General features: G+C 70.8%; 3 protein-coding genes across 4 annotated transcripts; 2 read left to right on the top strand and 1 right to left on the bottom strand.

The window, feature by feature from the left end:
* Positions 1 to 30: 30 nt before the first annotated feature.
* CCKBR (cholecystokinin B receptor) lies at positions 31 to 3,519 on the top strand. The gene is made up of 5 exons (XM_041401169.1): positions 31 to 311; positions 1,211 to 1,462; positions 2,063 to 2,318; positions 2,388 to 2,507; positions 2,725 to 3,519. The coding sequence occupies exons 1-5, from the start codon at positions 155 to 157 to the stop codon at positions 3,302 to 3,304; spliced, it is 1,365 nt and encodes a 454-aa protein (XP_041257103.1). The 5' UTR covers positions 31 to 154; the 3' UTR covers positions 3,305 to 3,519.
* A 775-nt stretch (positions 3,520 to 4,294) lies between these two features.
* Positions 4,295 to 8,601, top strand: SMPD1 (sphingomyelin phosphodiesterase 1). Its single transcript, XM_041401168.1, has 6 exons — positions 4,295 to 4,557; positions 5,379 to 6,157; positions 6,609 to 6,780; positions 6,860 to 6,936; positions 7,420 to 7,565; positions 7,640 to 8,601. The coding sequence occupies exons 1-6, from the start codon at positions 4,309 to 4,311 to the stop codon at positions 8,074 to 8,076; spliced, it is 1,860 nt and encodes a 619-aa protein (XP_041257102.1). The 5' UTR covers positions 4,295 to 4,308; the 3' UTR covers positions 8,077 to 8,601.
* An 843-nt stretch (positions 8,602 to 9,444) lies between these two features.
* On the bottom strand, positions 9,445 to 15,727 carry APBB1 (amyloid beta precursor protein binding family B member 1). 2 transcript variants are annotated; one of them, XM_041401166.1, is made up of 13 exons: positions 14,992 to 15,727; positions 14,422 to 14,600; positions 14,135 to 14,191; positions 13,950 to 14,059; positions 13,562 to 13,598; positions 13,065 to 13,202; positions 12,832 to 12,956; positions 12,130 to 12,244; positions 11,419 to 11,503; positions 10,833 to 10,916; positions 10,592 to 10,713; positions 9,915 to 10,091; positions 9,445 to 9,838 (listed from the first exon to the last, which is right to left on the bottom strand). In XM_041401166.1, exons 1-13 carry the CDS (start codon positions 15,515 to 15,517, stop codon positions 9,671 to 9,673), a joined length of 1,923 nt encoding a protein of 640 aa, XP_041257100.1. In that variant the 5' UTR covers positions 15,518 to 15,727; the 3' UTR covers positions 9,445 to 9,670. The 2 variants fall into 2 exon arrangements, with proteins under 2 accessions (XP_041257100.1, XP_041257101.1); XM_041401167.1 differs by lacking the exon at positions 14,135 to 14,191.
* Positions 15,728 to 18,430: the final 2,703 nt, after the last annotated feature.

Raw genomic sequence — 18,430 nt, 5'->3', positions numbered from 1 at the left:
CCCCGGCCCGCCCCGCGCCGGGCGCCGCCCCCGCCTATCCACCGGCGGCTCCGAGCGGATCGGAGCCTCGTCCCTGCCGGAGCCTCCCGGTGCCTGATCCTTCCCGGTGCCTCCTGCCGGAGGAAGGGCGGGGGCAGGCGGGGGGGTCCCCGCCATGGACCCCCGGCCCCTCAACGTGTCGCTGCAGGAGATGCTCTGCCGCTCCGGGAACGGCACCGGGAACGGACCGGGCACCGGCACCGGCAACGGGACCAACGGCTCGCTCTGCGACCTCCTCCGCAGGGGCCTCCGCGGGCCCCCGGCGCCCAGAGGTGAGAGCGGGGGCGGGGGGAAGGAGCGGGATGGACCCGGGAGGGGACCCCCCCTCCGTGCCCGGCCCTGCGCTCCCCGCGCTCCGTCCCGCCGTGCCGCCCCGGTGCCCGCCGCCCCGCGCTCCGGTTCTCCCGCTCCCCGACCGGTGCCGCCCCGTCCCCGCCGTGCCCCTCAGCAGCAGGCACCCACCATCCCCGATCCCCGCGCCCCGGCCGCGGGCTCGGTGGCCCCGGCGCTGCCCGGGGGTTCCGGTGCGGATCTGGCGCTGCCGGGGGGAGCACGCCGGGCTGTGCCGGTGGCAGCAGGAGGGCGGAGGGGACTCCGACAGGGACGCCGCGGACACAGACAGCGCCCGCCCGTAACCCCTGCTCCACTGCCGGGGCCGGGACCTCCCGCTGGACCCTCGGCTGGGACCACCCCATCCCACCCCCCGGCTGGGGCCCCTGCTCCGGCTTGTCACTCCGCTCTCCGGGCAGGACGTTCCCGGTCCCCGCGCGCCGGGGGAGCCGAGGCTCAGCACCGAGGCGGAGGGTGGGCGGGATGGGGTCACCCAGCTGGATGAGGGTCCCTCAGCCTCACGGAATTGAGCCGAGGGGCGTGGGGCTCACCCCGAATCCCCGCGGCTGCCACACGGTGGGGAAACGATGCACTCACCTGATGGGTCTCCACCGAGCCCGCTCACGTCGGAGCCCCGGCGTCCCAGCGCCTGGGCCTGTGCTGGGGCGCCTTTGGGTGCCTTCAGAGCCTGTCGGGGGGACCACCGGGCTACCCTCGGGGTGCCATGGAAGTGTCTCTGCGGCGGCCTCGGGAGTGCTTTCAGAGTGCCTCTAGGGTGCCAGCTGGGTGCCTGCGGGGTGCCCCGGGGTGCCAGTGCAGCGCCGTGCCCCGCTGCCCGCAGAGCTGGACGTGGCGGTGCGGGTGGTGCTCTACGTGCTGATCTTCGCGCTGAGCGTGGGGGGCAACGCGCTGGTGGTGGCCGTGCTGGCGCTGAACCGGCGGCTGCGCACCGTCACCAACTGCTTCCTGCTGTCGCTGGCCCTGAGTGACCTGCTCCTGGCGCTGTGCTGCATGCCCTTCACCCTGCTGCCCGGCCTCATGGGCGCCTTCATCTTCGGCGACGTCGTCTGCAAGCTCGTGGCCTACCTCATGGGTAGGGTGGGGCACACGGGGGCTTGTCCCCTCTCATGGGTGGGGCACACGGGGGCTTGTCCCCTCTCAAGGGTGGGGCACACGGGGGCTGGTCCCCTCTCATGGATGGGGCACACGGGGACTGGTCCCCTTTCAAGGGTGGGGCACACGGGGGCTGGTCCCCTCTCATGGGTGGGGTGGGGTACACGGGGGCTTGTCCCCTCTCAAGGGTCGGGCACACGGGGGCTTGTCCCCTCTCATGGCTGGGACACACGGGGGCTTGTCCCCTCTCAAGGGTGGGGCACACGGGGGCTGGTCCCCTCTCATGGGGAGGGGGGGGCACATGGGGACTTGTCCCCTCTCATGGCTGGGGCACACGGGGGCTTGTCCCCTCTCAAGGGTGGGGCACACGGGGGCTGGTCCCCTCTCGTGCCTGGGGTGAGGCACGGCAGGGGGGGCTCATCCCTGCCTTGTGGGTACCTGGGGGCACAGGGAGGGGGCTCGTCCCTGCCCCGTGGACACGCGGGGGTGTTATCCCTACCTCGTGGGTGCACGGAGTACAGCGGGGGGCTCCAGCAGGAGGTGACACCGCACCCACCGACACCCCCCCCGCTGCCCGCAGGGGTCTCGGTGGCCGTGTCCACCTTCAGCCTGGTGGCCATCGCCATCGAGCGCTACAGTGCCATCTGCAACCCGCTGCAGTCGCGCGCCTGGCAGACGCGGTCCCACGCGTGCCGCGTCATCGCGGGCACCTGGGCGCTGGCGGCGCTGCTGATGCTGCCCTACGCCGTGTACAGCACCACGCGGCCCGCCGCCCCCCGCCCGCCCCCCGCGCAGTGCACCCACCACTGGCCCAGCGAGCGCGTCCGGCAGGTCTGGTGAGTGCCGGCAGGGAGGGGGGACGCGGCCCCGCGGGGACGCCGGGTGACGCGGGCCACCTGTCCCAGGTACGTGCTGCTGCTCCTCGTGCTGTTCTTCATCCCGGGCGTGGTGATGACGGTGGCCTACGGGCTCATCTCCCGCGAGCTCTACCGGGGCATCCGCTTCGAGCTGGACGTCAAGGGGGAGGTGGCAGGTGAGGGGATGGGGCGGGGGTGACACCGGGGGTGATGCCTGTGGGGGCAGAGCGCCCACCCCAGCAGGAGGGGCAGGGCCGAGCCTTCATCCCTGCCCCCACAGTGGTGTGCTCCTCGGGGACACCCCCCTTTCCCGGGGACCTCCTTGTAGCCTCGGGGTGCAGCACGTCCCCACGGTGCCATTTCCACGTCCCCCGCACGCCCTCCCTTCCCCCTGGAGGGTGGTCCCGCGGCGCTGGGGCGCCGTGCCCGTGACCATGCCTCCTCACTCCGCAGCCACGCGTGGCACTGGGGGGGACCCCGCCTGCGACGAGGGTGACGGGTGCTACCTGCAGCTGTCGCGTCCGGGCGCGGCTCTGGAGCTGCGGGCGCTGGGGGCGGCCGCGCAGCAGGACCGGGCTCGCATCAACAGCTCGGGGGCGCAGCTGGCGGCCAAGCGGCGAGTGATCCGCATGCTGGTGGTCATCGTGGCCATGTTCTTCCTCTGCTGGCTGCCCATCTTCGCCGCCAACACCTGGCGTGCCTTCGCCCCGCGGGCAGCCCAGCGGGCGCTCTCGGGCACCCCCATCGCCTTCATCCACCTGCTGTCCTACACGTCGGCCTGCGCCAACCCCCTCATCTACTGCTTCATGAACCGCCGCTTCCGCAAGGCCTTCGGGGCCACCTGCGCCGGCCGGGGCTGCCGCCGCGCCTGCCCCCGCCGCCCGCCCGAGGACGAGCCCCCCATGGCCAGCGCCTCGCTCTCCAAGTTCAGCTACACCACCGTCAGCAGCCTGGGGCCCCCCTGAGCCCACCCCCGAGCGGGACCCCCCGAGCCCCCGCGGCCAGCACCTTTCTGTCCGAGCTCAGCTACACCTTCCTCAGCAGCCTGGGACCCCTGAGCCAGCCCCCCTTGGGCCCCCCAACACCAGCGCCCGGCCCCCCCGAGCTGGACACCCCCAGCAGGACCCCCCGAGCATGAACCCCTGGCCTGCCAGCACCGCTGTGCCCCGCCCCGATGCACCCCCAGCCACCCACCCTCCCGGGACCCCCTGGGCCAGCACCCCCGCTCCATCCCGAGCCCCGGCTGGGTGGCGGCCAGGAGCGGGCGGGAGGAGCCCTGGGCCGGGCAGGTGCGAGGCTGAGGGAGGTCGGGGCAGCCCAGCAGCCCAGCCCGGGGTCTCCCCGCGCTGCTCCCCGGCTACGGTCACAATAAACTGACCCCGTGCCCAGCTGCGCCGCTGCTCCCAGCGCTCCTGCCCGCCGGCACGGAGGCTCCGCGGGGCAGAACCGGGCGGGACCAGGGGTCAGCACCGCGCGAGGCTCGGGGGCTGCGGGCTGGGACCCTCCGCGGCGGGAGCTGCTGAGCCCGGCGGCGGCGGCGGCAGCTGGGGGGAAGGAACCCCCGGTCCCGTGCACCCAGTGCCGCCCCGGGGGGGTGACCACACGGGGGTGACCGTACGGGGGGGGTGACCACACGGGGGTGACCGTACGGGGGGGTGACCGCACGCAGGGGAGGGGTCCCCGGGGAACGCCGCCGGCCCAAGACTCCATCTCCCAGCGTGCACCGCGGCCTTACATAGGCCCGGCGCCTTCATTTGCATACGGCTCCCCGCCCCGGGTGGCCACGCCTCAGCGCCTCTGACACTGGCCACGCCCCCCTGGCGGCCACGCCCCCGCCCCTCTCGGCCATGGCGCCGGGGGCGGGCACTGTCCCCGACCTTGCCCTCCCCCTTTGCGGCCTTGCTCCGCCCCTCGCCCATAAATGGCGGCGCCCGGCCCCGCCCCCGAGCCGGCCCCGCCCCTCTCGGCCATGGCGGCCGGGGCTCGGGCCCCGCTGCTGCTGTCACCGCTGTCACCGCTGTCACCGCCGCCAGCCCTGCCGTCCTTGCCGCTGCCGCTGGCCCTGGCCGCGCTGGCGCTGCTGGCGCTGCCGGTGTCGGCGGGGTCGCCGCCCGGCCCCGAGCAGCAGCTGGCGGCGGCGGCGCCGCGCTGGGGCTGGCGGAACGTGTCGTGCCCGGCCTGCCGGGTGCTCTTCGGGGCGCTGGACCTGGCGCTGCAGGTGGGCACGGGGCACCGGAACACCGGGCCACGCACGGCATGGGAGGACACCGGGACACCGGGACGGGGGGAGCGGGGCGACAGGAGCGGGGACAGAGGGGACGGGACAGGGACAGGGACGGGACAGGGACGGGACAGGAACGGGCCAGGGACGGGACAGGGGCGGGACAGGAACGGGACAGGAACGGGACAGGCCGGGCCAGTCCCTCGTGACGGGCCGGGGCAGGCCAGGACAGGTCGGGGCTTGTGACAGACACGAGACCGGGTCGGGAATGGGGACAGGGACGGGCGGGGCCACGGGGACCGGCTGGGACGGGAACAGGAACCGGGCCAGGGACGGGCTGGGGCGGGGACGGGAAGGGAGGGAGGAGGGGACCGGGCTGGGGACCAGAGGGGCTGGGGGAACGTGTGGATCCTTCTGGCCTCGGGATGTCCAGCTGAGTGGGCCGGGATGGCTGGCGGGTGTGGGACAGTGACAGAGCCGGGGGTACAGAGATGGCAGCCGGGCTGCCGTTCCCATCCCGGGGGTGCCGTTCCCATCCCGGGGGTGCCGTGCCCATCCCGGGGGTGCCGTGCCCATCCCGGGGGTGCAGTGCCCATCCCGGGGGTGCAGTGCCCATCCTGGGGGTGCCGTGCCCATCCCGGGGATGCTGTGCCCATCCCGGGGGTGCCGTGCCCATTCCGAGGGTGCTGACGGGCACAGGCCAGTGACAGCAGCTGGGTTCGGTGTGCAGGGTGTGTCCTGGGCAGCAGAGGGGGAGGCCGGCGGGGCTGTCCGGAGGTCGGGGTGCCGGGCCGATCCCCAGTGTCCATCCCCTGCAGCTGGAGCCGAACGTGGCGCGCGTGGGGCGCGTGGCGTCGCGGCTGTGCCAGGAGCTGCGGCTGGCGCGGCCGCCCGTGTGCCGCCAGGCCGTGCAGCTCTTCCAGGGCGACGTGGTGGCCGCCTGGGCTCGCTCCGTGCTGCGCCCGCCCGAGGCCTGCGGGCTCCTGCTGGGTCCCCGCTGCGGCCACTGGGACATCCTGGGCGCCTGGAACCTGTCCCTGCCCGCCGCCCCCAAGCCGCCGGTGCGGCCCCCCGCGCCGCCGCCGCCCGGAGCGCCCACCGCCCGCATCCTCTTCCTCACGGACCTGCACTGGGACCGGCAGTACGCGCCGGGCAGCGCCGCCGCCTGCCCCGACCCGCTGTGCTGCCGCGGGGCGCCCGGCGAGGGGCCGGGGCAGGCGGGCTTCTGGGGCAGCTACAGCAAGTGCGACCTTCCCCTGCACACCATCGACGCGCTGCTGGCCCAGCTGCCCAACGGCACCGGCAACGGCACCGGCGGCTTCGCGGCAGCGTACTGGACCGGGGACATCCCGGCGCACGACGTGTGGCAGCAGAGCCGCGGGGACCAGCTGCGCGCCCTGCGCACGGTGACGGCCCTGCTGCGCGCCCGCCTCGGGGGGCTGCGCGTCTTCCCCGCCGTGGGCAACCACGAGGCCACGCCGGTGAACGCCTTCCCGCCGCCCTACGTGCGCGGCAACCGCTCGGCCGCCTGGCTGTACGACGCCATGGCCGAGGCCTGGCAGCACTGGCTGCCCCCCGCCGCCCTGCGCACCCTGCGGTGGGCACCGGCCCGGGGGCTCGCTCTGCTCGGGGACTTCGTGCGGTGTGGGGGTTCAGGGGACCCAGGGCTGGAGGCTCCAGACTGGGGGGCTCTGGGCTGTCGGTGCTCGGGGAGCTGCAGTAGCACAGACTGGGGGCTCAGAGAGGGGCACTCCGGGCTATTGGGGGCTCAGGGTAGCAGGACACAGCGTGGTCTCCGTGCTGGAGGGGCCGTGGGGGTACCAGGCCAGCTGGAGCTGGGTGCAAATGTCTCAGCTTCTTGGGGGGAGAGGTGCAAAGAGGGGGGTCATGGCTGGCTGGGGTCCACCGAGGGCTGTGGGGTAACGGGGGCTCCAGGCTGGGGGCTGTAGAGTGGGTGGGCAGTGTGGGTGGCAGAGCTGGGGGTCCCTGGGATGGGTGCAGTGTCTGTGGCTCAGGGGACGCAGCACTGACCCCCCTTTTCCACACAGGGCTGGCGGGTTCTACACGGCACAGGTCTGGCCTGGGCTGCGCCTCGTCTCCCTCAACATGAACTTCTGCTCCCAAGCCAACTTCTGGCTCCTCATCAACGCCACTGACCCGGCAGGGCAGCTCCAGTGGCTCATGGGGGTCCTGGCAGATGCTGAGCGTGATGGGGAGAAGGTGTGGGGGGATTCTGGGGGGACACAGGGGGTCCCGGTGGGCCCCGGGCAAACCTCCAGCCCTGGCTCCCTGCCCACAGGTGCACATCATCGGGCACATCCCCCCAGCCCACTGTCTGCGCAGCTGGAGCTGGAACTACTACCGCATCGTCAGCAGGTCGGTGCCTGACCCCTGCCCAGACCCTGCACCACGTGCCAGACCCCCGACCGTGTGCCCCACCCCACCTGCCAGACCCCCATTCCGTGCCCTGGCCTCCATCCCCATGTGCTGGACCCCTGTCCATGTGCCCTCGACCCCCACACCAGACCCCCCACCCCACAACCAGAGCCTGGCTCCACACCCTGAACTCCCGTCCCACAATGATCCCCCTGCCCTACACAACAGACCCCTGCCCCATATGCTGGACCTCTGCACTGGACTTCACCCCACACCCTGGGCTCTCTCTCCGTGTGCCATCCCCTGCACCAGACTGCCTGCTCCCTGTGCCTGACCCCCACCCCATGAACCCTGGACCCCCAGCCCATGAACCCTGGACCCCCACCCCGTGAACCCTGGGCCCCCACACCACACGCCAGACCGAGGGCCAGGGTTGGGGTTCCAGGCTGGGGTCTGGGGATGCCACCCCCGCTCACCCCACAGGTTCGAGGGCACCATCGCAGCGCAGTTCTTTGGGCACACACACCTGGATGAGTTCGAGTTGTTCTACGATGAGGAGACGCTGTCACGTCCCGTCTCCATCGCCTTCATCGCACCGAGCGTCACCACCTACATCAACCTCAACCCCGGTGCGCCCCGAGCCCCGCCGTGTGCCCCCCCACGGCACCCCGCTCCCCGGTGCTGACCGTCCCTCCCGCCGCAGGGTACCGCGTCTACGAGGTGGCCGGCTCCTACCCCGGGAGCTCCCACGCGGTCCTGGACCACGAGACCTTCATCCTCAACCTGACGGAGGCCAACGCGGCGCCCCCGGGCACCGCCCCGCGCTGGCGGCGGCTCTACGGCGCACGCGAGGCCTACGGGCTGCCCGCGGCCTTCCCGGCCGACTGGGACCGGCTGGTGCGGCGCATGCAGGACGACGAGCCGCTCTTCCGGCTCTTCTGGTTCCACCTGCACAAGGGGCAGTTCCCCCTGCACAAGGGGCCCCCGCCCCGCGAGCCCTGCGGCGGTCCCTGCAAGGCCGCCCTGCTCTGCGCCCTGCGCTCCGGCCGCGCCGCCGACCCCGCGCTCTGCCGGCCCCTGCGCCCCGCGCTGCCCTTCCCGCGCGTCCAGGAGCTCTGGCACCAGCGGCGGCTCTGCTGAGCCAGGGCCCGGCAGGGACAGGGACGGGGTCACACCGAGAGCTCCTGGGACATGGGGACACTGGGAGCTCCTGGGACACGGTCACACTGGGAGCCCTTGGGACGTGGTGACACCAGGAGCTCCTGGGATGTGGCCACACCGGGAGCCCTTGGGATGTGGTGACACCAGGAGCTCCTGGGACATGGTGACACCAGGAGCTCCCGGGATGTGGCCACACCAGGAGCCCTTGGGATGTGGTGACACCAGGAGCTCCCGGGATGTGGCCACACCGGGAGCCCTTGGGATGTGGTGACACCAGGAGCTCCTGGGACATGGTGACACCGGAATCTCCCGGGACGTGGTCACACCAAGAGCTCCTGGGAGATGGGGGCCCTTGGAGCTCCCAGGATGTGGTCACACGGGGAGCCCTTTGGATGTGGTGACACCAGGAGCTCCCGGCATGTGGCCACACCGGGAGCCCTTGGGATGTGGTGACACCAGGAGCTCCTGGGACATGGTGACACCGGGATCTCCCAGGATGTGGTCACACGGGGAGCCCTTTGGATGTGGTGACACCAGGAGCTCCTGGGATGTGGCCACCCTGGACACCAGGAGCTCCCGGGACGTGGTCACACCAAGAGCTCCTGGGAGATGGGGGCCCTTGGAGCTCCCAGGATGTGGTCACACGGGGAGCCCTTTGGATGTGGTGACACCAGGAGCTCCCGGCATGTGGCCACACCAGGAGCCCTTGGGATGTGGTGACACCGAGAGCTCCTGGGAGATGGGGACCCTGGGAGCTCCCGGGATGTGGTCACACCGGGAGCAGGGTCAGCAGTGGTCTCACTGGAAGCAGGGCAGGGACACGGTTACACAGGGAGCAGCACTGTAGCCAGCACAGGTCACAGCAGGAGCAGGGTTGGGAGCGGGATTGGTACAAGGTCAGTGGGAGTGAGGTCAGGATTGGCACGTGGTCCCCATGTCCCACCAGTTACACAATAAAAGGCACAGTGGACACCAACACCACCAGGACTGGAACTGGGGTCAGGATCAGCACATAGTACTCATGCTCCCATCACCCCCCAGTACAGGGGTGATGGACCCCACTGTCCTTCATCCTCCTCACTGCAATTCTCAGCCACAACTTAGGGAGACCCAAATCAGGGATGCTGGGGCCCCACCACTCCGCCTCCTTGTCGTAATTCTCACCCACTGGGATCACAATTGGGATCAGCTCGTGATCCCTGTACTCACATCACACCCCTAATACGGTGTGGGTGGGCCCCACTGCCCCTCTTCACCTGTGACATCCTAAGAAGACCCAAACCAAACACAACACCCTCCTCTTGCTGCTCCTGCCTGTGTGAGGCCAAATGCAGAGCCAAGCCAGGCTGGTGGAATGGGTTTATTAATTAATGATTTAGTACAACACAGACCCTCGTTACGCCACATGCATTGGGGACCCTGGGGGGGGCGTGACCCGCCGTGGGGGCAGTGGTGGGGGCAGGACCCCTGACCCGACACCCTGGGCAACTCTGTGTCCTGGGGCGTTGGCTCCGTGGTCCTGCCCCCTGACGCTGCCTTACCCAGCCACATGCCCCCCGTGCCCTCGCCCCGCTCACGGGGTCTGCGCCCCTCCCCGCCGCGGTTTGAGGGTCCCCAGGAGGGTCTGCACCCCCCGGCGCACAGAGGAGCCCACCCGCCGCGCCACCGAGTCGGCCGGGGGGGCCGGCAGGCAGGAGCTGGAGGCCTGGGGCCGCGCATCCAGGCACTTCTGGTAGCGGAGCTGCGGGAGCGAGGGGGTCAGCCCCGGGGGGTCAGCGGGGCCGGGGGCAGCCCGCGGGGGTCGGGGTGCCACTCACCACGCAGGCGGCCTGCAGCGCCTCGCTGAGCCCCGCGGCGTTGGGCTCACACCACACCATGTGGCAGCGGAAGGTGCCGGGGGCGCTGGCCATGATGAAGGCGAAGGCGCGGACGTCGCGGCCCACCCCCATGAAGGACAGGAACCGCACGCGGCACTCGCACAGCACCGCCTCTGTCTGGGGGCACGGGGGTCACCGGGGCACCCACGGCACGGAGGGGGTGCTCGGGCACCGCAGGAGGAGAAGCAGCGGGCATTGAGGCGCCCATGGCAAGGAGAAGGGGTCACCAGGGCACCCATGTGATGGGGAGGGGGCCATCGAGACACCCCCAGCACGGGGACAGGGTCAGCAGGGCACATGGGGTGTCACTAAGGCACCCGCCAGGAAGGGCAGGGGGTCACTGTGATACCCGGGGGCTGGGAGGGGATGCCCCGAGGCCCCGCGGGAGGTGGTGGGATGGGGACACATGGAAGGAGCCATGGTGGCTCCCTGCTACGAGGATGGGTCTCTGCAGCCCCTCTGGCACGAGACAAGGTCACTCAGACCCCAGAACAGGAAGGGGTCACCAGTGAGGATGGGGGTCACCACAGCCCCCCTAGGCCAGGGTGGTGGTCCGAGGTGGGGATGGGTGCCCCTGGTGGGGGTGCCAGGGCAGGAGGTCCGAGGAGGGCACACACCTGGCGGTGAGCAATGGTGAGGGTGGCGGGGGCCACGCTGACCACCACGGGGGTGGGCGCAGGGGGCTCCCCTGAGCCAGGGGCCAGCGCCGCCTCCAGCGCCGCGTTGATCACATCCATGCCTGGGGGGCACAGGGAGGCTCAGGGCAACATTGGGGGTGCCCTCGCCCCACAGCTGCTGCACATGGGCCAGAGGAGCCCCCCGAGACACTCCCCCCTGCCCCTCGAGTCCCCCACTCACCCACTGGCTTGGCCACGGGGACACAGCCCAGGTAACACACGGGGAAGCGCTGAACCACCTCACTCTTGGGGGCTGGGAACTCCACTGCGGGGGAGGCACTGTCAGACACCCCCAGAGCCCCCCAAAACACCCCAGAGCCCCAACATCCCTCCAGAACCCCTCCCCAGTCCTCAGTGCTCACCCAGCACCCAAACCCCCCAAGACCTCTTGGATGCTGAGCACTCCAGTGTGGGGGGGACATGGCAGACTTCCCCAGAGCCCTCCAAGACCCCCCAGAGCACCCCAACACTTCCCCAGAACTCCCAACACCCCCAGTTGCACTGCCTTGCTCTTGGGGGCCAGGAGCCCTACTGTGGTGGAGAACATTGTCAGACACCCCCCAAACCTCCCTAAAAGCCACCCTGCCTTCCAGCTGCCCTCCCCCCATGAATGCAACCTCCAGGCCCACAAGCCCCCTCCCCTGCAGACACCCTGTCCCCTTCACAGACTCCCCCAGCAGACTCCAGCCCCTCCTCGTTACCCCCAGTGCCCTCCATGCACCCCCAGAGCCCCCCAGTTCTCTCACAGTTACCCCCTAACCCCGTACCCTGCAGGGGAGGCTCCCCCAGCCGGGGGGTGTCTGTCCCCAGGCTGTTGCCTGCTGCCCGGGCACTTCGCCGCTCCGCCGTCAGCTGGGGGACAGGGGACAGATGTCACACCCCAGTGACCTCCAGGGACCCCCATGGTGACCCACAGTCCCCCAGATGTCACACAAGGACACCCCCAGCCCTCCTGGCTGTCACACCCTGGGCACCCCCAGGGATCCCTGGCCCCGGTGGCCTGTGGCAGGTCTCTGGGGACACTGGGGTGGGCGGGGGCTCACCCCTAGGGGCTGGCTGGAGGGGCCTGAGGTCTCACCTGTGTGCAGATGTGCAGGCTAGGGCAAGTCCTGGTGGGTTTCTGGGGGTCTCACCTGGGCACAGATGTGGTGCAGACCAAGGAAGGGGAATTTGGGATGGGTTACCTGGGCCTGGGGGGGGTTTGGGGGTGTCTCACCTGGCCCCAGACCTGGTGCAGGCCAGGTGAGAGTTCTCGGGGTTTTTTGGGGGTCTCATCTAGGCAGACGCGCAGCTCAGGCCAAGGTGGCAGTTTGGGGGGAAGCCCAGCAGAGGGTTGGGGGGGTTTACCTGGACACAGAACCAGTGCTGGCCAGAGTGGGGGGGCCTGGGTGAGTTTTAGGGGGGTCTCACTTAGGCACAGACACGGTGCAGGCCACGGGGGCAGTGTGAGGGGTCCTGGGGAGGTCTGGGGGTCTCACCTGAGCACAGACCCGGTGCAGCCCGGCGGCGATGGCGCTGGCGGGCCCCTCGCAGCGGAACACGTGGCACTTCAGCACCTGCGTCAGGGGGTCCCGGGCCACGTATGCAAAGTCCCTGGGGGGAGGGGGGTACGCTAAGGACCACCCCGGTCCCCTCCCCACCCAGCCCAAGCCGGGACTGGAGGCACTGGGGGTCTGGGGGCAGGTTGCAGCCATACCTCTCCCTGAGTCCCCGGCAGCACAGAGGGACAGAACAGGGTTAGGGGGAGCCAGGGGGGGCACGGTCCCCCTCCTCCCCAGCCCCAGGACCCACCCCACATCCCCGAGGGGCAGATCTGATCCGGCCACACACCCTTCTCTGCTGGGGGGCCCAGTGTTGGGACCCCATGGCCCCCACCTGCCCAACCCATGGGGCCACATCCGCACGTGGCACCTCCCAGCCCTGTGCACAGGCGACCCCCACAGCCCCACACCTCACCCATGTGGGGACCCCAGCCACACCCTGATGCCCCCATCTCCAGCCCACATACACGGCATTCCAGAGCCCCCACCCCACACTGTGTGGGACCTCCCAGCCCCGTGGGGGTCCCACACACGCAGATCCCCCCATCCCTGTGCCCCACGTACACAGGATCCCCTGCAGACACCAGAGCACCAGTGCTGCACACAAAGGGGCATGCCCAGCCCCACAGGTGCCCCCACCTGCTGCCGTGCCGCCCCACGCCCCACACGCGGATGCCGCCCACGGGCTGCGCGTGCAGCAGGGCCCGGTCCTGGGGGTCCACCAGCTTCAGCGTGCGCTCCTCCAGCAGCAGCAGCGCCCGGGCCTGGGGGCACGGGAGCCTCAGGGGGGCATTCCCGTCCCCCGGGCGCCGGGGGGGCAGCAGAGAGGGTGTGGGATGGATGCGGGGCACAGGGGGTCTGGGGTCACTCACCTCCCCCCAGGTGCCAGGGGGGCCCTCACGAGACCCCGAGAGCTGCCGGATGCAGGCGCTGACAGCGCTGCTGCTGCGGCCGGGACCCAGCTCCTCCTCCCGCAGCTGCACCCAGCCCAGGGAGCGCACCGGGAGGCCCTGGGGCAACGGGGGAATGCGAGTCAGCGCGGCATGTGCGCGGCAAGGACGGCAAGGGGTGGGAAGGGAGAAGGGAGTGACGCGGGGCAGGAAAGGCACGGAGCATGAGGCAGGGGTGGGGCAGGGGCAGTGGGGCAGAGATGGTGAGGGGCAGGGTGCAGGCAGCCTCAGCTCCCCAGCAGTAACTGGCCCGCACCGCCCCAGTCTGTGCAGCCCTGGGGCAGGGCGGCATGGCCGAGGCCCCTCGCATGCAGGTGACAGCCTGGGGCACCCCTGCGCTGGGTGCCTCAGCCCCCGGCAGCTGAACAGACCCCACGGGAGTGGGAAGGGCTGGCAGGATCAGGAGAGACTGGCCCTACCTTGGAGTCCAGCACATCCTCCTCGCCCAGGGCCATGCTGCAAGGGAAGGGTGGAGGTGTCAGTGACTGCACCCTGACAGCCCCAAACGCTGCCCCTGAGAGGCCTCTGGGATCCCCCACATCCCATACCTGGGTCATTGCACCCTGAGTACCTCAGACCTTCCCCCCCAAACCCCCGCCCCTGAGATCCAGGGAATCCCACAATCCAACCCCATCCCAAGACCCCATTTCCCTGCCCCACACCTGGGTCCCTGCTCCCCTCAGCTCCCACTTCACACTGGACAGCCTCTCTCCATTCTGTTACCTTCACCCAGTGTCCCACATCCCAACAGGGCCGAGGCACAGCCCTGCCCATGTGTCCCCTCAGTCCCTGTGCCCCCCAGCACACCCCTCTCCTGGTGATCCTGGGCCTGGTGACAGCATCTCCAGGTCTGATACTCCTGGCTCCTCATCTTCCTCTTCCTCCTCCTCCTCCTCTTCCTCCTCAGCTGTGGGGTCCTAGGGACAAGGGGGTTCTGTGGGGTTGGGGGGGCACTGACTCCCCACCCTTTCCCATGCACTACCCCCTCTCACCTTCCACAAGTCCCCATCATTGAAGGTCTCGGCCGGGGCAAAGCTCGTCCAGGAAAGCTGCAGGGGGCTGGGTCAGGGTGCTCCATAGGGCAGCCCCACAGCAGCCCCCAGTCACCCCACAAGTGCCCCATGGTTCCCCCCAGAGCACACTATGGGAGCCTCATGGTAACCCCAAGAGCAGCCCACCACCATCTCCTGGGCACCCGTGCCTACAGCCACCCCCGTGCCCCACAGTGGCTGCACAGCCACCTCCCAGGCCAAGCCCAGCCCTCCTAGTCCCGACTCACGGTGGGCCCCTCAGTGGGGGTGCTGCCATCGGAGGGGGTCTCGTGGGGCCCGCCGGGGGGCTCCCACTGGGTGGTACCGGTGGGGACATGCCAGTAGTAGGTGCCCGAGGTGTCCTGCACCCGCAGCCAGCCGGGGGGCAGGTCCCCGTGTGCCCCCGCGCCGCACGGCCACAGCGACTCTGCAGGGCAGGGGGCACGGGGGTCAGCCCGGCCCCACGCAGCCCCCGTGCCAGCGACACGGGGATGCCCCACGAGGGCTCCACAGGGACAGGGGGGGCATGGAACCAATGGGGCTGGGACGAAGAACAGAGCCCAGGGGCTGGGGGACCAGGAATGGCACCCGGGGGGCTGTGAGTGTAGGAGCGGGCACCCAGCCAGGGACTAGGGCAGACGTGGAGCTGACAGGAGCACGGGGGCATGGCAGGAAGGAGCAGGTGGGGGCAGCCAGCGGGCTCTGTGGGGCAGCCAGAGACTGTCAGAAGCCTCCCTGGGGCAGCTGTGGGACAGCGAGAGCTCACCGTGGGGCTGCATGGGGCAGCCATAAGTCACGGGGGCTCCGCCGGTGCCCACCTGGCTCATCGGGGGAGCTGCCGGGGCTGCCCTGGCTCAGCGTGGCCCAGCTGGAGTCCTCGTCGCTGCCGGGGCCGGGCCCCCCGAAGAGGCGGCTGGCGCTGCGCCCCGGGGGCTCCCGCAGGCCCCGCTCCGCGCCCACGGCCGGCGGAGACACCCCGGCCCCGTCCTCCTCCTCCTCGTCCTCCTCCTCATCTTCCTCCTCCTCCTCCTCCTCCGAGGCGCCGATCAGCAGGGCCCGCGGGTCCCCGGCGGCGTTCCGGGCATTGCGGGCCCGGACCCCCGGCTCCAGCGCCCCGGGGGACTCCCCGTGCGCCCCGGGGGAGCGCCCCGGCCCCGGCCCCGGCTCGAGCTCGTTGCGGTTCTGGTCCTGCCCGGCCTTCGCCCACCCGGCGCCGGGCAGCTCCTCGGCCGGGGCGCCCCCGGGGCCGGTGCGGGGGTCGGGGGCCGCTGCCAGCCCCAGGCTCAGCCCCGGGCACCGGTTGTCGTTGGCCAGGTCGCTGCGCTTGCTCAGGGCCCCCGACATGGCGCGGGGACGCGGGGAGCGGCGGGACCCCCGGCAGGGCGGGAGCCCGGCCCGGCCCGGCGGCAGCTGCCGGTGCTGGGGAGGGGAGGGGGCGTCCTACAGCCCCCGGGGCGCCTCCGCGTCCATCGGGCCTGTGGGGAGCGGGGTAGCACGGGGACCCCGGCCACGGACGCTCCGCGGCCCCGGGTCCTCCCAAGGACTCGGCATCCCCCGGACCACCGGCACCACCGGGACTACCGGCACCTCTCCGGGCCCGCACCGGCCGGGACCACCGCCACCTCTCCGGGCCCGCACCGGCACCGGCCGGGACCACCGGCACCTCTCCGGGCCCTCCCCTGCACTCACCACCGGATACCCCCGAGTACCCCCGGGGTACCTCCGGGAGCCTCGGCGCTTGCCGGCGGCGGGCAGTTCGATCCGGCCCTGTGTGGCAGCGGCAACTGTGCGGAACGGGGGTCCTTCCCCCCGGTGACACTCCCAGGCCGGTGACCCCGACACTGCCCGTGCTCGCCCCACCGTTCCGGTGCCACGGACCAGTTGAGCCCGGCTGAAGCCCCCGTTACCCCCAGCAGCATCCCTCAAGGCACCGGCACCGCCGGTTTCCGCCCCGCTGCCCCCACACCGGGCCGGGGCCGGGGCAGCACCGGGGCTCCTGCGGCTGCTGTGCCCCGGAACGCCCAAACCCCCGGCTGGACCGGGAGTGTCTCGAGGCTCCCGGCAGCCCCGGAGGGGCGGCACTGCGGGCCCGGCTGGGAGCAGCGATGGCGACACGGGCTGTGGGTCCCTGCGGGGACCAGCCTGATCCCGTACGGGGTCGCAGCCGCTCCCTGGATGAGGCCAGGGCCGATCCCGTACGGGATCACAGCCGCTCCCTGGATGAGGCCGAGGCCGATCCCTGGATGAGGCCAAGGCCGATCCCGTACGGGATCACAACCGCTCCATGGATGAGACTGCCAAGGCTGATCCCTGGATGAGGCCGAGGCCGATCCCGTACGGGATCACAGCCGCTCCGTGGATGAGGCCGAGGCCGATCCCGTACGGGATCACAGCCGCTCCGTGGATGAGGCCGAGGCCGATCCCGTACGGGATCACAGCCGCTCCGTGGATGAGGCCGAGGCCGATCCCGTACGGGATCACAGCCGCTCCGTGGATGAGGCCGAGGCCGATCCCGTACGGGATCACAGCCGCTCCGTGGATGAGGCCGAGGCCGATCCCGTACGGGATCACAGCCGCTCCGTGGATGAGGCCGAGGCCGATCCCGTACGGGATCACAGCCGCTCCGTGGATGAGGCCGAGGCCGATCCCGTACGGGATCACAGCCGCTCCGTGGATGAGGCCGAGGCCGATCCCGTACGGGATCACAGCCGCTCCGTGGATGAGGCCGAGGCCGATCCCGTACGGGATCACAGCCGCTCCGTGGATGAGGCCGAGGCCGATCCCGTACGGGATCACAGCCGCTCTGTGGATGAGACTGTTTCTCCAGGCTGAGCCCCTTCCCAGCTCCCTCAGCCCCTCCTGGGGCTCCAGCCCCTTCCCAGCTCCTTTCCCTGCCCTGGACACGCTCCAGCCCCTCCAGGTCTCTCCTGCAGGACCAGAACTGGGCACAGCCCTCGAGGTGTCACACAGTGCCCAGCACAGGGGACAGTCCCTGCCCTGGCACAGCCCAGGTGCCATCAGCCCCTTGCCCACCTGGGCACCCCTGTGTTCACACCCAGCCCCTCTGCCCTGGGGTGTTGCAGGGGTTTTGGTGGCTCGAGCAGAAGAACCAGCACCTGCCCTTGCTGACCCTCACACTGTTGGCCTTGGCCCATTAGTCCAGCCTGGCCAGACCCCTCTGGGATCTTTCCTGCCCTCGCAGAGCCACATCCCAACCACCTGTGTGTGCTCATGGACTCACTGGGGACACACTCCACCCGGATCACTGCCAGCCCTGTGGGACAGCGCTGAGCCCTGGGGAGCCCAGCAGTGCCTGGCCCCACCCCTCCCTGGGCCCGGCCCTCAGCCAGGTGCTCCCAACAAGGAGCACCTGTCCCAACCAGGCTGCAGGTGCTCTGTGAGGTGCCAGGGAGATGAGATGGTGCCACAGGCTCCGCTGAGCCTCAGGCAGGCACTCCCACAGCCACCAGGTCACCCTGTTCCAGCAGGAGAGCGAGTGGGTGAGGCAGCACCTGCCTTTCCCAACTCCCAGCTGGACCTGATCCCCTGGTCGTCCTGCCCATGCGTGGGACCCACAGGTGATCTGTTCTAGGCCCTTCCCACCATCAGGAACAGGTGTGGACTGCCCTGGATCCTCCCTCCAGCCCTGCTTGGGAATAGGGTCACCTCTGGGGCCTGGGACCCCCCGGGGGCCGGGGCTGGTGCGGGATGATGAGCAGGGTCTGGGTGAGCTCTGCCGCCATCCAGGATCCCCCCAAGGATGGCCAGAGTTGGCTCCATGCCCCCTCCATGGCCCCTGCGGTATCCCGGGGCTCCACTGGCCCCAGGGACCTGCGGGGTCTGAGCAGCTCAGCAGGTCACCGACCACTTTCTCCTGGGTACATGGACCAGTATGGACCAGTTCCCACTCCTGGTACAGACCAGTCTGACCCAGTCTCCATGCCAGTATAGCCCAGTCTGACTGAGTACAAGTACAGACCAGTGCAACCCAAACCCTGCTGCCAGCACAGGCTAGTCTGACCCAGTACAGATCAGTCTAACCCCAGCCCAGCCCAGTCCCCACTCCCAGTCTGTGCCTGTCCCTGCAGATGGGTCAGTGCTGGCAGAACGCCCAGGCCAGGCAGGCGCCCATGGTGCCACTGAGCTCCAGGCACCGTTCCTGTCCCTGCTGGCCTGGCACTGTCTGGGGAGGGCCCACAGGCCACGGGGCTGTAGGGCAGGGTGTGTGAAGGACAAGCAGGGCTATGGGGCAGCATG

This window comes from Onychostruthus taczanowskii, unplaced genomic scaffold, assembly GCF_017590055.1.
Source record: "Onychostruthus taczanowskii isolate IOZ18803 unplaced genomic scaffold, ASM1759005v1 scaffold187, whole genome shotgun sequence".
Taxonomy (NCBI): Eukaryota; Metazoa; Chordata; class Aves; order Passeriformes; family Passeridae; genus Onychostruthus; species Onychostruthus taczanowskii.
This window is presented reverse-complemented; position numbering and strand designations above follow the sequence as displayed.